Source organism: Phycodurus eques, chromosome 15 (genome assembly GCF_024500275.1).
Source record: "Phycodurus eques isolate BA_2022a chromosome 15, UOR_Pequ_1.1, whole genome shotgun sequence".
Classification (NCBI taxonomy): domain Eukaryota; kingdom Metazoa; phylum Chordata; class Actinopteri; order Syngnathiformes; family Syngnathidae; genus Phycodurus; species Phycodurus eques.
Genome location: NC_084539.1, coordinates 4941789 through 4957472, shown reverse-complemented (window position 1 = coordinate 4957472; position 15684 = coordinate 4941789). Strand labels below are relative to the sequence as shown.

The following is a 15684-nucleotide window of genomic DNA, read 5'->3' as shown; positions in this document are numbered from 1 at the left end:
TGGGGGCTACCGTTCGCATCTGTCGTCTTGCCTGCTCTCCTATCATCTAATACTAGTAGGCTTCAGTTCTTGACCAGCTCTTTTATTAAATGCATGTACTCTATCTTAATATCTTCTTGTTTGATGACTCTACAGATATGATTAAATCCTTATTATTAAATGTTTGTGTTGCTTGAACCACCGAGTGTGCTGCACTTCATTGAAACAGATATTAAAGCTTTGTTCTGAGCTCAATAATAATGCTCTGTAAAATTGCCAAGATGGTCCAGCACTGAAACATTATTTCTTCTATTCACAATGTCTCTTTATATATTAATCTAAGCATTTGCGCGACTTTTATGAAAAGTATCTTTCCAAAAACCTTTTACAATTTAACATCATATACTATATATAGTGTAGTCTCTGAAGTTAAGCCTGCCGAATGTAGTGAAAGGCTATCTGTCACCTTACACCTTAGTATAAAAGCCCATTTCAACATGAGTGGTGTGCTGAACGTAAAATGTATTTTGTAATCAATTAAACAATTATTTTAAGAGGTGGCAGTAGCTCAGACTGCAAATCAAAAATGAAATCAAATCAAATGCAAGTTAGTTGTTGGAGAGATGCGAGTCTGCTTCCAGTGGCCTGCTTCACGCTGAGCAGTGTGACCAAACATGACTGAACTGTCGCGCAGTGTGCGGGGTTCTCCAACTAGTTTTCATAGGTGGTCGACCATTGGCCACAAGCTATGCTGCAATTCGAAATATGAATCACGTGGACATCATCGCAAGATTTATCAGAGGCACTTTAAATGGTGGCAGTTGTGTGTGTGAAAATGAATGCGATTGCTTTGTGAACACAGTCACATCCCTTTTATAAGAAGGCTTGAGCACCTGCTCTGAAAAATTTCTGTGCTCAAAAATGTCTATGGGACACTTTGCCAAACACGGATAGAACACAGTCCATTCCCATGTCCTATCTTTTCTTAAACGTATGTCACATGCATTCAAGAATGACAGATTACAGGGCTGTGGTGTGTGTTGCTCAGGATAATGAGTTTCATAATGCTTTTTCTGTTACGTCTACATTCACTGAGAATCATTATTCAACTCATAAATGCTGCATGTTGATTATTAAAAAAAGAAAAACTGAGCTCTTGTGAGGTCTGTTGCTCTTGCTGAATTCGTGAGGTCTCATGATACATGATGCATGAGAGTGATTAAGATTTTTTTTCTTCCTGAAAAAAATGTGGTCACAGTTCAAACGGAACAACTTGTACAACCACAGGAGTTGCACTGTATTTATAACCACAATGTGTGGTTTCTAACACATTAATTTCAAAGTTACAGCCAATAATGTGATCTCTGCAAGTTAATTATTAAGAAATTATTATTTTTAAAGGTATTTTTAGGTGAGCTCCACTTTAGTATAGTTCCATGAATAATGGCACTAGTTACAGTATTATTGCCACTACTATCTGCTAAAATGACATGGAATTTACTCGATTAAAGAGCTTTCAGCCGTTAAATTCATTAGGCCCACACACATAAACCACTATGCTTGAGGCGTCGTAAGGAATTATGAAAGATGATGGCGTCTCATTCAACAACATAAAAAAAAGAATGACTGAATAAATTGCTTCAAAAATATTCCTTGCTGAGAATGATCGTTTTGCTGAGAACCAGGCATTAGTCACTTTTCAACAAAAATATATTTTTTTATTCATTCTCATTAGGGAGTTCTGGAAATTTAGCACTTCAACTTCCCCATACACACTTCAAGGACTTAACAGGCATCAGAAGCACAGTTATTGATTGTATTGGTCAATGAAAACCAGTTTCCTCTTAGACTATTGTACTCATGCACTTAGGGTAAATATCACAGCAAGCATTGCAGCCTAGGTTATAAAGAGCACCCGAGTGCCTTAATTATTCACAAGCCCCCCACACCCGGCTCTCGCCTTCCATTAGAGGCAGAAGTGGAAGGACGAATGGGGGTGGGCATGATGATGTCACTTTTCCCCATTGAACCAAGCAAGGACATCTGGGACTCAATGATGGACTCATGGTCATGAATGACAGCTTTACCAGAAAGGTCTGAGAGGATGGTGCTCAACTCAGCAACCCAGATGTGGTATAGGAAGAATGGACATTAATGTAAACAAATACAGACATATGACAGCTATCAATGTACAGTGCTGTACAGATTCCCAAGCTCTCAACATATTAAGTACCAGTAGTCGTGATACAAAGGGCAATAGATTTTAGGGCCTGAAAAGTGACTACATTGTCAACATTCAGAAGTTGAACATCAGTTTAACCTTCGGTTCATTTGTATTTGATTAATTTTCCTCATAAGAAACAATGGAAATAAAACAAATAGTACACCCAGCATTTCTTATTTCTTCAAGGTGTGTGGCTTATACCAAGAAAGTTGATTACAAGAACAAGTCGCTTTGTTTTTTGCCATTAATGTGATTGATGTACATGTCACAAGCTGAGAATCCATAATCAATGGACTACTGTCTCATTTCCACCAATGAGAACAGTATACAGTAAATCCCAGCATGAGAGATGTTCGAGACCCACTTGCAATAGGTAAAAATCTGCAATATACATAGACCATAAGAAGAAGTAAAGAGTGTTTGCATCAAGCTGTTTGTGACTCCCAGTTGACGTTAATTGTAAAACTGACACATAAAAGACAATTAACATTTCATATTTAAACACCAACATGTTTAACCAAACTTCAGTATATAATTTCGTCTCACCAAAGTTCGCTATCTTAATGGTAATCTTTCATACAAAGAGCCTTACGTGCGCTAACGGAAATTGGTTATCATAAGCATTCAAACAACTGCTACTTTAATACACAGGGAGCAGTTACACATACAAACAGAGCATACAAATATACTCACAGACACACAGTATGTTATCTCTGCTCTAAAGGAACAACAACATTTACTTAGTTGCAGACCTTCTCTGCCTCTTCTTAGGCCTCTTAATTACAGTCCATGCTGCATCTCTTCAAGTAGACGGTACAACGTGATACTACATGCAACTCTGAATTCGGACTTCAATGTATATTGTGCCCTGCGATTGGCTGGCGACCAGTTCAGGGTGTACCCCGTCTCCTGCCCGAAGATAGCTGGGATAGGCTCCAACACTCCCGCGACCCTAGTGAGGATAAGCCGCTCAGAAAATGGATGGATGGATGTATATTGTACAAACCCATACAAAAAATAATAGCTTAAAAATCTGCGATGTAACAGGATGTACAAATTGTTACTTATGAGAGGCTACCAAAACACAAATAACAGATTAGCAAGTGATGTCAACATACGGACAATTCCATGCTGCTAATCAAGATTCTCCAACGCACGCACAAAGAAGGCCATGTATTGTACGTTTTCAATGTTTTATGAAGTATCTGATGAACGAGTCTGGGTTTGGAGGTTGCCAGGAGAACGGTACTTGTCTGACTGCATTGTACCAAGTGTAAAGTTTGGTGGAGGGGGGATTATGGTGTGGGGTTGTTTTTCAGGCCCCTTAGTTCAAGTGAAAGGAACTGTGAATCCTTCAGCATACCAAGCGATTTTGGACAATTTCCAACTTTGTGGGAACAGTTTGGAGCTGGGCCTCTTCCAACATGACTGTGCACCAATGCACAAAGCAAGGTCCATAAAGACATGGATGACAGAGTCTGATGTGGATGAACTTGACTGGCCTGCACCGAGTCCTGACCTCAACCCAACAGAACACCTTTGGAATGAATAAGAGCGGAGACTGAGAGCCAGGTCTTCTCGTCCCACATCAGTGTGTGACCTCACAAATGTGCTTCTGGAAGAATGGTCAAAATTCCCGTTAACGCACTCTTAAACCTTGTGGACAGCCTTCCCAGAAGAGTTGAAGTTATTAGAGCTACAAAGGGAGGAACCGGATGTCACTTAAATTCACACGTGAGTCAAGGCAGATGAGTAAATAGTTTTTACAATATAGTGTACATGCATACATACGCGCACACTCACACACACATGAAAACACACACACAGATATACATACATACATACGTCTGACTTTCCTAATGGCGAGTGTGTTAATGAGAAGTAGGTTGAAAAGTGTCAACAAATGTACGGTAAGTGCATTTCAAACTAAATGGCACAAAGACAATGTAATCATTGAAAAATGTCTTGCTCCAGCAACCATATACTTCATTTGGTGATTTTATCCCTTTTTTTGTTTCCAGAGCTAATCTCAAACTCAACGTGTTCATCTGTACTCTGATTATTTAAACTGACTAGGTGGGATTAAATTAGTAATGGACATCGGAGACCCCTTTGGCGCCAGATGCCACGGAACCGTTTGACCAAGCTATATTAGATTTATCTTGTGAGAGGACACAAAAAAAGGGGGGGAGGGATAGCCCTCATTAGATTTTAGAGTCAGATTTCACCTGGTGAGTGCCAGTCATAGTCACTGCATGAAATGCAATAACTATTACAGTTTTATTGCTTGAGCCAGATGGTGGGGCAAGTCCACGTTTAAATAAATTGGACACCATTAAAATTGTCCATTTTCCCACTTCATTTGATTCTGCCAGCAAATCTATCCATGTTTGACATTGTCATTTCTTAAACTATAAATGTATACAAACAGGAAAACTCCCAATATTTTCATCACCTTTTGTATTCTTTAACTGATGAACAGCCATGGTAAAATTCATTATGTTTTGTGTTATTGTCCCCTGTATAGTACAGTATACAGTATAGACTACAGTATACACTATAGATTACAGACTATACATATACAAATATATATGTATATACTGTATATTGCAGTGCAGTAATATAAATGCAATTTGTATGGCTAAGACGGGTACATACTACAGCTTGGCTGCAGCTACAAGTCCACTTTACCAACTACCAATTTACAATCGCCTCCCCCTTCCGCTCATACTGGTGGGCATATACATGGGGGGTGGCCGAGTAATCTTATACTCTAGCTCTCAGTAATCTACTCTAATTACTGCTACAACTGGATCCCTCTTCATCCCATAATTTAGAAAACATTTGATCCCGGACATAACTATTAGTTTTAGGGATTGCTGTGGCATCTGTACTGCAGCAACTTACTGATGACATATCTTGCTAAAGATTCAAAGATACAAATCTCTCCATTCTCTTGGCCAAATATGGTAACATCAGTCAGACTGATGACTAAATTCCACCCTGCAGCAATGTAACAAAAATAGCCTCTGCTCCCTTTTGTTGGGGGTAAAATATTTCAACTGAAAATAAGACAATTATTTATGGTTACCAACACTGTGGTCAACGACTCACTTAACTTAACCTATAGTATATAATGCACATTTTACAAGCTGAAAGTGTGTTGATATCTTATTTGCATTTCCCAAACCAAAAAGATGCGTTCCCAGAAATAGATTCTTCTTCCTGTTGACTCTCTTTGTGAGGCAAATTGTTTTGTTGTTTGCTGAGCCACAGGACTCATAGCAATCAAGCAGCTGATATTCTTTTCAAAACTTCCTGGGCCTATTTTCAGAAATGGCATAATATTCTTGATTCTAATTTATGATTTACCTAAGAGGATAAGTGGTACAGAAAATTAATGGATGGCTTTACCTAATATTTCAGTTGTCTTCTTTAGATTACAATAAAGGCTTTCAATCATTCTATTAATTGGAACCTACTGCAAAGAGAATTTTTGTCATGAAGCTAAAACAACTATTTTACTCATTAAAGGCATTTCTCCCAACCCCCAAAAATATACACAAACATTAAATTATATAAAAAATGAAATATTATATTTATATATCTATATAATATTTTCTTAATATTTTCCCTTCTTTTTATTACTACAGAGAGCTGGGTGTTGTTTATCAAACACCTTTTAAAGCATATTTTTTTAAATGTATACAACCTTTTCCACAGCATCAACGTATCAACAGTATGTTTAAACCTAGGTGTCATTAGTGTAGCATATATTAGTCAAATAAAAATGTAATTAATTTAGGAGAAAAAAATAAACCGGAAGCGACGCTTGCGTTACTTCCGGTTTACTGTAATTTTAAGTTTAATTGTTAAAATCAAACAAATTTTACCTATTAAAGGGGCACCACATCACTTTTTATGTGGACAAATTTTAGGGAACGTGACAAGAAACCTTTTTATCAGTCTCGTAATCTGAAGGTTGCTACACTTTATGAAATTTTGAGTTCTAGAAGACAGATGCATACTTAAACTCAGAACACACACAAAATACAACCAAGAGTGGAATTTTATGGTATATTTAATGACATCTACAAGGGATCTTGAGGGAAATACACAAAGGGGTCTAACTAACGAAATTCATGATGACTAACTGGCATAATTGGATATAAAAGAAAAACAAACAAACAAAAAAAAACAAAGCCGATCTATGTACCTTTATGAGTACTTGTAACACAAAAGGTGGATTTTCATTTTCCAATTCTATACCAGGATGAGTCAAACTATAAAATCAATAAGGTATAAGACATACAAATTGTATGTCAATGTATAAAGAGATAAATTGTTTGTCATGAACAGGACAAAGGACAAGAACCAGAATGCACGACTCCAATTCAAATGGACACTTTCAAAAAGAGGTGTTTAATAAACGGGCAGAGGTCGGTACACAGGCAGGCAATCCGAAAAAGGCAACAGTATCCAAAAAAACCTGAGGCAAAAAGGCAAGGTCAATAATCAGAACAGGGTCTAGTCTTACTATGATTCAGTGACGTGGAAACAAGGAATGCTGGAATGTGACAACAAGGTACAACAAACTGGCGACCAGAAAGAATGAAACACGAGGTTAAATGCATGGGGTAATTAGTGTAAACGAGGCACAGGTGGGGAATTTGCTCTCAGGAGCAGGTGTGTACGAGACGGGGGAAGACAACAACCATAACACACACCCATGACATTGTTCTTATCCTGACTGTTTAATAATGACGTTTAGATTAAATGTCCCACATTTTGGCTATTTAGATCTCCACAGAGTGACTCTCTAACATGGACTTAGTATAAAAGTGTCAATTTCATTCTAAAAAACACCTTGTTTTTGTCATACAAGTGTCTAGAAATGGCCCCTTTGTCAGTTACTTCTGTTTGACCCAGTTTTGTATCCACTTTGTCCATATTTGGCTAAGACCGCCCCCTTACTACTGATTGGTTGCCTCCGTGTGGAAGACCAACTTCTGAGAGCACACGTTTGTTATGTTGACAGCGCTGGCTCAGGTAGGCGGAGATCTTCACTAGTGACGTAGATAAGCTTGAGAAATTCCAATGACCTGATTTCAGGCATCTCGGCAGAATGACGTATGGAGCTCAGGAATGCGTGGACAATTTTAATTAATTTTTCACATTTACTAAGGCACGATACAGCCAATATTATATCCCAAATACAAAATAAAATCTTTCCTTTCCTTCCTTTCGTTTAATTCCTATTATCATCACAGACAGCTTTGTGTTTCTTACCAAGACAGTCAGTCAGACTTTGTAATTGTTAAGAGAGGTGTACTCCAGGGATTTTCCCTGGGGCCATTACTTGTTTATTTGTTTTTATCAATGATTTGCCCAAAATTTGTTCAGACTGTCATATTTACTACTTTATATGCAGAAGATACAGTTATATATTGTTCCCAACCAGACATTCACCAAACTCTCTGCACACTGCAGGCAGACTTTAACTTAGTTCAAAAATTGTTTAATCAAAATGTGCAGTATTGAATAAGAAGAAATCCTACAATATGCTTTTTTCATTAAGAGCAAATTGTCTACCCTTGCTGGCTCTCCTCTTGAGAAAGTCAAGGAATATAAATATTTGGGCCTCTGGCTTGGCCCTCAACTTTCTTTCAAGTCTCTCATTGACTCAGTTGTGCAGAAGATAAATTGCAGCTTGAGAATACTTTATCGTTCAATCATCTGTTGTAGCCCCCAAATTAGAAGAAGAAGAATTTTATAATTATTATTTGCAATTTTAGACTATGCAGACATTGTGTATCAGAAGACCTCTCAGTCAAATCTTTATCCACTTATTGCTGTTCATAATAGTCTTGATAGATTTGTTCTGAAATGTCCTTGCATGACTCATGACTGCAGGGCTGGCCCTAGCCAAAGTGGCAACGATTTACATAGGCTTAGAAAAATGTCCAATAGCAATAGTTTTTAACATTACTTTTAATTTATAAGGTAACATGCCACAAAATTTTAAATAAAACATTTTCCTCATGTCATTACTGTATTGTTACTGCCAAACAAATCATGCGAGTAACTTGCAGTTGCGACACCTAATGAAACAAAGATAAAGTAGCAACAACTTGACCTCTCTTTCTCCCATTTTTCCTCTTTTTTCTTCTCCTGTGTTCAGGACAGTTTTGGCCGTTTTGACATTTCTAACGTTCTCTGTGATCAACAAATTTGCTCTCAGCATGGAGACTATTTGCTATTATCATTTGTAATAATATTAAGTGGGCAAACGTTTTCCGGCGGTACGATGGATGACTGGTTAAGACGTCTGCCTCACGGTTCTGAGGACCCGGGTTCCAATCCGGCCTCGCCTGTGGGGATTTTACATGTTCTCCCCGTGTCTGCGTGGGTTTTCAGTGGTCCTGAAGTCCTTTGAACGCCTCGTTCTGGACCACGTCAAGAGCGTCACAGGACCCTGGTGGACCCCCTGCAGTTTGCCTACCGAGCAAATAGGTCTGTGGATGATGCAGTCAACATGGGACTGCACTTTATCCTAGAACACCTTGAGGGCGCAGGGACCTACGCAAGGATCCTGTTCGTGGACTTCACCTCTGTGATCAACACCATCATCCCCGAACTCGTCTCCTCCAAGCTCCTCCAGCTCAGTGTCTCGCCTCCCATCTGCCAGTGGATTTACAGCTTCTTGAAGGGCAGGACACACCAGGTGAGGGTGGGGGACTCCATCTCATCCACACGCAACATCAGCACCCCAAGGATGTGTCCTCTCTCCGCTGCTCCTCTCCCTCTACAGTAACGACTGCACCGCAACGCACCTGGCTGTCAAACTCCTGAAACTCCGACACCACAATCATCAGCCTCATCAAAGTGTCTGTGTACCGACAGGAAGTGGAGCAGCTGGAGCTTTGGTGCGGCTGACATAACCTGGAGCTGGACACGCTCAAGACTGTGGAAAAGATCGTGGACTTCAGGAAGCATTCTTTGCCACTAACCTCCCCCACACACTGTCCATTTGCCCTGTGTCAATCGTCGAAACCTTTAAGTTCCTGAGAATTAGAGTCACTCAGGACCTGAAGTGGGAGACCAACATCAACTCCTTCTTCAAAAAGGCCCAGCAGAGGATGTACTTCCTGCGGCTTCTGAGGAAGCATGGCCTGGCACAGGAGCTGTTGAGGCAGTTGTACACGGTCATTGAATTGGTTCTGTGCTTATCCATCACAGTCTGGTTTAATGCTGCTACAAACAAGGACAAAATCCGACTCCAACGGAGAGTCAGGACTTCTGAAACAAATCATTGGTACCTCCCTATCCTCTCTTGAGGACTTGCACGCTGGCAGAACTAAGATAAGAGCATGCAAAATCCTCTTGGACCCTGCACACACTCGTCCCATCTCTTCCAGCTCCTTCCCTCAGGTAGCCGCTATCGAATAATGCAAACCAAAACCAGCACACTCCAACAGCTTCTTCCTTCTTGCCATTAACGTCTTAAACAGGTAACTTACAATTTCATTGGAACATGCTGCCAATTTTGCACATCTCTATTGGGACACAACTACATTTATTTGTGCACTCATTTTGCATATCTGTTATTGACCAATACTGGCCACTCATCTGCTTGAGAACTATTGTCACCATTTGCACAATTGTCAAGTTCCATATTATCACACTAGTCACTTTAAACTGCTTAAATTTCCTGAGCTCTCTGCACCATTTGCACAACTCACGATAGCAGTTATCGCAGTATTAGTCATTCCAAACCGCTCATCATTTGGACAATTGTCACTGTACCAGATTATCGCACTATTGGTCATTTCAAACTGCTCAATATTACTCGAGAACTCTGCATCATTTGCACAACTGACACTGTATCAGATTATCGCTCTACTCGTCATTTCTAACTGCTCTAAATTGCTTGAAGACTATGCATCATTTGTTCAGTTGTCATTGTATCAGCATTACCATGTTAAGGCCAACCCTTCATTGCTACTGTAAATGACTCTCCATAGAGAGTTTTTATGTCCTAAAAGTATGTTTTGTCACAATGGCTGTCAATTGTCGTACGAGAGCTGATCCAACTCCCGGAGATAAATTCCTTGTGTGTTTCTGACACACTTGGCAAATGAAGATGATTCTGATTCTAGACTGATCATCCACTCATGGAAACAGTCGCCAAATCACGCACACTTCAGTTGGGTTTGGAGGCATCGCTCGGTGTGCGACTGTGAAAGTGACAAGACACCACACTTAAAGTAATTCCGACATCTGTCGGCCAATAGGATGACAGTTACGTCACGGCCCTCCTCAGCCTGCGTTTGAGAACCAGGTCAGAAGAGGTTCTGAGCAACAGTGCCATTGTCACCGCCCGGATTTGAAAAAGTGTATTGGAAAAGCGACCACATAGGGCGGATCCAGGCTGGTTGAGGGTAGAACGGGTACAATGGAAAAGGGGCATAATTGCATTAGTATCTGCATTTTAATTGTATTTAGGATTTTGAGAAATATCTACAAAACCAACAAGAGAAAATATGTTATTGTGAATAAGTGTAAGGAGTAAGAGAGAAACAGCGCACATCCATCAATCCATTTTCTGAACCGCTTCTCCTCACTAGGGTGACGGGCGCGTCGGACCCAATCCCATCTATCTTCAGGTAGGAGGCGGGGTACACCCTGAACTGGTTGCCAGCCATTCGCAGGGCACATACAAACAAACAACCATTCACACTCACAGTCACACTTACGGGCAATTTAGAGTCTTCAATTAACCTACCCTGCATGTTTTTTGGGATGTGGGAGGAAACCAGAGTGTCCGGAGAAAACCCACGCAAGCACGGGGAGAACATGCAAACTCCACACAGGCGGGGCCAGGGATTGAACTCCGGTTCTCAGAACTGTCGTCCACCGTGCTGCCAGTCGTCCACCGTGCTGCCACATAACGCACAAATTAGATTTATTTTAGATTAGATTTATTCATTTTAAAATTTTCTCCAGAACACATGCGTTTGACACTGTTGTTTTAACATTTTAGTTTAACATTAAATAATTTATGTATTCACGTTCTTATTGCCCTTTAATATTGTTACAAAATGATGTGTGTTTAATGTTGTGTTGCTGTTGATGGGGTTGTGATAGCAAGAAGTGTTGTTTTCCTTAGTGCTGTTAATTCTGAAGGACTTTGAATCCATCGCTCTCCACATTGTGTGGAAAACGAGAAATAGCCTCTAGGTGAGTTGACTTTACACAGATCACCTTGCTTCTCTTCTTTTATTTGATTGTTTGTATTAATTTCATCCTCATTTCAGTTTAATATCATTGAAATGAATAATAATTATCAGATTTTTGGTTCCCCCTTGAGGCCGTGGCCCTTAGCACTTGCTAACCCTGCCCTATGCGCAAGCCGGTCCTGCATCACTGTATTATGCATGAATCACTTGAGTGGCTTACTAACCAAATAGAGGAGGTATTCTCATTAGTTGCAGTTCATCTTCAAATTGATATTTATTTTAATTTTCTGCAGTATTTTGTAGTGGAGTCCCTGATGGTGTAGTGGTACACTTGGCTGACTTTGGTGCGGGCAGCGTGGGATCAGTTCCCACTCAGTGACGGTGTGAATGTGAGTGCGAATGGTTGTATGTGTCTATATGTGCCCTGCGACTGAGTGGCGACCAGTTCAGGGTATAGTCCGCCTTTTCGCCCGAAGTCAGTTGGGATAGGCTCCAGCACCCCGCAACCCTAACCAGGATAAGCGGTGTTGACAATGGATGGATTTATTTTGTAGTGGACATGCTCACAGTAACTCCCCCACGACTTGATAAACTGCTTTCTTCCAAGCGGCCCTGCTGTGAGACTATCACAACAAGACGCCTACTGGACCCTAAAGTAATTAGCAGGTTGCCTCAAAATCTCGGTTTACAGTCATCAAAGAGTCCTTTTCTTCGTTTGAGCTGACAGCAGTCAAAAGGGACAGAGCGACAAACGTGCATGCAAGATGCCAGCCACTGGCATTTGAGAGTATTGCAACCCATAAACTTCCATTCAGTTGTTTTTAACTGAAGATAAAATGTCCGTTTTGATGTTTCACGAACTCTGCAGAAATATTCCAAATGTATGCCTTGATGTCTTTCAGTGTGTCAACTTATATGCTTGACCTATGAGTAAAGAGTACAAAGTTAGGAGTATTTTATATTAATATATGATTTTAAACCCATTTTATCGGTCCAAATTGTAGACTAGACTCAAGCTGATGGGTGTGGTCTTGTCTGGTCCTCTGTCATCTTCGACATGCCCCCTAGTTATTTAACCGGTGGCTACCTCCTCTGCCTCTTGGTTCTTCGCTCTTACCTTGCTTCCTGGCTCTTGCTATCAGCTCCCCAGCTGATCCTCGCCCCGCCCCTTCCTTTTGTTCGGACACGCGGTTCGGCCAACGCGAATGCCAGCATGAGAACGGACTCGGGTTCCCAGCCTCTACGTGGGCCACCGCTAGACAATCAGAGCAGCTGCTACTAAAAGTACCAGGTACGCTTCCAGCCAAGCGTGATCGCTCTGAAATTGCTAACGAGTCGCTGAAAAGGCAGGAAGAGAAACGGTCGCAACCTCCCACAGAACACGTGAAGAACAACTTTTTCCCCTTTTTCCGCCTGTTTTTGTTTTATTTGTGTGCATCTTTTTCTTTAACCAAACATATATATATATATATATATATATATATATATATATATATATATATTACTCTCTTTAAAAACCAAAGACCAAGTCCGAAACCTTGGTGGTCTGATATATTCCGACCTGACTTTAAACAGTAATATCAAATCAATTACTAAAACTGCCTTCTACCGTCTGAAGAACATATCCAGAGTGAAGGCTTGCATGTGTCAAGCAGACCAGGAGAAGCACATCCATGCTTTTATGCTTTTAAAGTTCTGATACTGGTTTATAAATCACTGAATGGTTTAGGGTCCTGAATACATAAAGGAAATGCTAAGGGAATATAAACCTAGTAGGGCTCTGAGATCGACAGACTCAGGTCAAATAGTGGAGCACAGAGTCCAAAGCAAACATGGTGAAGCAGCATTTAGTTATTATGCTGCACACAAATGGAATAAGTTGCCAACAGAAGTGACATCAGCCCCAAGTGTGAATGTTTTTTAGTCCAGGTTAAAAACTCTTCTTTTTTCTCATGCTTTTTAGAGCATTTCCATTTTTAAATATTTCTTGCACTGTACCCTGTTTTAATTTTACTTGTATTAAATTTCTCTTTGTTTTAAATGTTTATAAGCTGTTTTTTTCTTTGTTTTTAAATGCTCTATAAATGAACTGTATATGAACTGTATAAAACCGTGTATTGAAATTCACTATATAAATAAATTTGCTTTGCTTTGCTTTGCTAGATTTAGCCTTTAAAGAAGGTTGAAATATTTTGGCAACAGGTTCTTTTACAGTAGGGCATACTCTTTAGGCGTGAACACTATCAAATCAGGAATCAACCCAGAAGTGAGAACTGTACAGCTAGACTTGGTCTAAAGCTATCCAGTTGGTCCAGGTTTCCCATATAGGGCTAGCAACCTTGCAATTGACTTGCCACCAGTCCAGGGTGTATGCCTGCTTCTTGCCCAAAGTCAGTTGAGAGAGATTTGATCTCACCTCACCCACAACCCTAATGAAGACAAGCGGTATAATGAATGGACAAATGAATGGATGCACTTGAAAGCAAGCCAGATAGACTCAGACGGACATCATACGTCAAGTTGTACAGTGCTTATTCTTTTTAGGGCCGCAGACTTGGAACAAGGAACAAGAGGCGAACTCTCTCCTCGACTGGTTACCAGTCAATCACAGGGAAATTTAGAGGATTGATGGGGAATTAACCCAACCCCAGCTGCACGAAGGTCAGCTGTGTGAAACATTGAACTCCCAAACAGCCCTTCGCAGACAACAAATATAAGATGACCAGGAAAACTTGACCAATTACCAATGACAAAGCATATTTACAGTTTGTCCTTTTGACTTAGCAAAAGTCATAAATACTAAAAATACACATTGGAATACAATAGTTTTTAATCATCAATCAGAATCACCTTTATTTCCCAAGTATGTCCAAAAAACACACAAGGAATTTGTCTCCGGTAGTTGGAGCCGCTCTAGTACGACAACAGACAGTCAATTGACAGAGAACAATATGCAATCAAGTGAATATGGACACATCATTATTGAATATATTACAATTCAGGACAATGCAATCTGTCCAAATTGTCTTAGACTTCCCAGCATGGCCGGTAAACTCGTCCCACCATGCATTGCATGGTGTCCCGCCTCAGGATGGGGATACTCAGGTCCTGGCCGGTGTTTGTGCGTTTGACGACCTGACTGTTGTCATCAGCTCGTCGCTTGTAGACGGGCAGTCCGTTGTGCAGCATTCGAAGGTCGCGCCAAAGACTCGGATCAGCAACAACCACGACCCGCTGCCCTCTTGTTTTGTCATCGGTGATGAGATTTGCCTCGTCGCGTTTTTTTTCTGTCACCTCGTCGCTCAGTAAGGAGGTGAATGAATCCTGCTCCAAGGAGATGTCTTCAGCCAGGCCCACGGGCAACGCACAAGACGAGTGCAGCAAGAGAGCTGCAGCGAAGATGACGCACATGAGAGACTGTCTCATGGTGAAGATCTTTTTGGAGATAGCTTGGCTTCAAGGAAGAATCTCTCTGCAAGATGTCTCAGTTTCTTGTTGTGACTTAAAGGACCTGGGATGTTCCTTTATAACATTTGAGATACACAGGGTTTTCCACATTGGCATTTGTCCTTAACGTGATTATAGGTTCTCCCGTTGCGTTAGGAAATTAGCTGAAAGCATTAAAATGGAGTCAAGTAGAACTCTTGCACTGTTGAAGTGGGTTGTCTTCACAAAAGTTAAAGTCTTGTTGGATGACTTGATAACAAAACAGTGGGAATTCTTTGATTAGGTGCAGACAAGAAGACTTTAATCCAAAATAAATGTCCTTTGAAATAATGGAGTTGGATTAACTGGCCGTGAAGCGCATTGTGGTTTCATACTGTGATGAAGGCTCACCGCCTTTACTCATTGTTCCCTCTTATTTTCTACAGCAATCTCCAAATAGGATTAGTGGGAGAAGATGACAAATGATTGTTGAAGTGTTTGTTTGTCGTGTAGGTAGCTTCTTCTCAACGTGGCAGATTCAAAGTTAAGTTTGAAGATGATCCTAAAGGAGAATATCACAACAAATCTGCTGTGTGGAAAGTGGTTGAGTCTCTTTCCCTAATTATGGCTGCCAGAGGAATTCTAGGAGCTACACACATCTGCACATACATAAGCTCCAAAAGATATTGCAATCTAATTATGCAAGTGAGATCAGTCAGTCACCAAATTAGAATTTTTCAGTCATTTATTAATTCATCTTTCGTTCCACTTATCCTCACTAGGGCGTGCTGGAACATATTCCAGCTATCTTCGGGC

At 40.5% G+C, this 15684-nt stretch overlaps 1 protein-coding gene across 1 annotated transcript; it reads right to left on the bottom strand.

Moving 5' to 3' along the window:
- Positions 1-14469: 14469 nt before the first annotated feature.
- pmchl (pro-melanin-concentrating hormone, like) lies at positions 14470-14868 on the bottom strand. The gene has a single exon (XM_061698896.1). The coding sequence runs from the start codon at positions 14866-14868 to the stop codon at positions 14470-14472; it is 399 nt and encodes a 132-aa protein (XP_061554880.1).
- Between the last annotated feature and the right edge of the window lie 816 nt (positions 14869-15684).

What these genes read in the sequence shown, in the direction of transcription:
- pmchl (XM_061698896.1), bottom strand. Translation starts at nt 14,868, where the DNA reads ATGAGACAGTCTCTCATGTGCGTCATCTTCGCTGCAGCTCTCTTGCTG.